At 26.3% G+C, this 1,251-nt stretch overlaps 1 protein-coding gene across 1 annotated transcript in view; it reads left to right on the top strand.

The window, feature by feature from the left end:
- LOC108764934 (ATP-binding cassette sub-family A member 2) overlaps positions 1-1,251 on the top strand; it is a 30,257-nt gene that overhangs the window by 6,853 nt on the left and 22,153 nt on the right. The window contains exons 14-16 of the mRNA XM_018513340.1: positions 300-371; positions 459-597; positions 778-1,024. Of these exons, the coding sequence (XP_018368842.1) occupies positions 300-371; positions 459-597; positions 778-1,024 (458 nt within the window). The remainder of the gene's footprint in view (positions 1-299; positions 372-458; positions 598-777; positions 1,025-1,251) is intronic.

The raw sequence follows: 1,251 nt of genomic DNA, 5'->3' as shown, positions 1-1,251 counted from the left end.
GAAATCATAAAATAGAAAGAAATTTAACTTTTAATTTTTCAATTACTTTTTTTTATTAACTTAACTTTTAATTCAATTAATTTCATCATACATTAACTTGTATCTTAACTAAGTTAAATTTTCAAGGTTATTAACTTTAACTTAACTTAGTTGAAAGAAAAAATTAACTTATCCAACCCTGCTTATAACCATAATAAATTATAATAAATCCAAGAATTGAATTTCCACGTTAATGAAATTAATGGCAATAAATAAAATAAATTGGAAAAATCACATTTAATTTATATTCATTCTGACAGATCCTCATTCTCGACGAACCTACATACAGTATTGACCCTGAGCACAAAAGACAAATATGGGATTTACTTTTAGTGAGATTTAAGCAGATGGCTTTAATATAAAAAATAAAGATTATGTAAAATAGAAAATATAAAATAATGTACAATGATATTTTGTAGGACATAAAAAGATATAAAACGATAATAATGGCAACGAATTCCATGGAAGCTGCAGATTTTCTTGCTGATAGGATTGCTATTATTGCAAACGGAAGGATCGAATGTTACGGTTCAAAAATGTATCTGAATCGTCGATATGGTAAGGATAACATTTGACATAACTTGTATATTAATAAAACTATATATATATAATATAAGCTATATAAAATAAAATTAATTTGTTGATTAATATTAAAAAAATTTTCCGTTTAATCAATTTTTACGTAAATTAATTTTTGTTATTACGTAATCGAACTTTTCTAAAATTATTTGGAATTAGGAATCGGTTATGTTTTGAGTTTATTGATACAAGAAGATTGCAATGTGGAGCAAATTCGTACAGAAATACAAGAATTTTCAGCAGATCCAATTACTCTACGAAGCATGATGGGTTTAGTAATAAGATTTGATGTGCCAAGGAATAGTCGATTTACCAAATTACTCCAACATTTAGAATTTAACAAAGAAGAATTAAAAATTGTATCAGTTGCACTTAGTGCTGCTAGCATCGAGGGTCAATTTCTTAGGTAATCATGTTTAGTTTCAACGTTTATTTTCAATTTAAAATTATTAATAGATTTCTGCTTATATATAAAAATGAAAGCTAATATTTTTAAATCCGTTAATAAATCAAACTAATCAAGACTCCTTACAAATCAAAGAATTGGAAAGAGTAAGGGCACTAGGAGTCGGGCGCAGAAGACGTCGCGCAAATAATACACTTATAAAAAGTGAACCTTCTTTATTCCCTAAA

The sequence above is a fragment of the Trachymyrmex cornetzi genome, unplaced genomic scaffold, assembly GCF_001594075.2.
Source record: "Trachymyrmex cornetzi isolate Tcor2-1 unplaced genomic scaffold, Tcor1.1 scaffold468, whole genome shotgun sequence".
Taxonomy (NCBI): Eukaryota; Metazoa; Arthropoda; class Insecta; order Hymenoptera; family Formicidae; genus Trachymyrmex; species Trachymyrmex cornetzi.
Note: the sequence above shows the minus strand (reverse complement) of the source record. Positions and strands in the feature narration are given on the sequence as shown.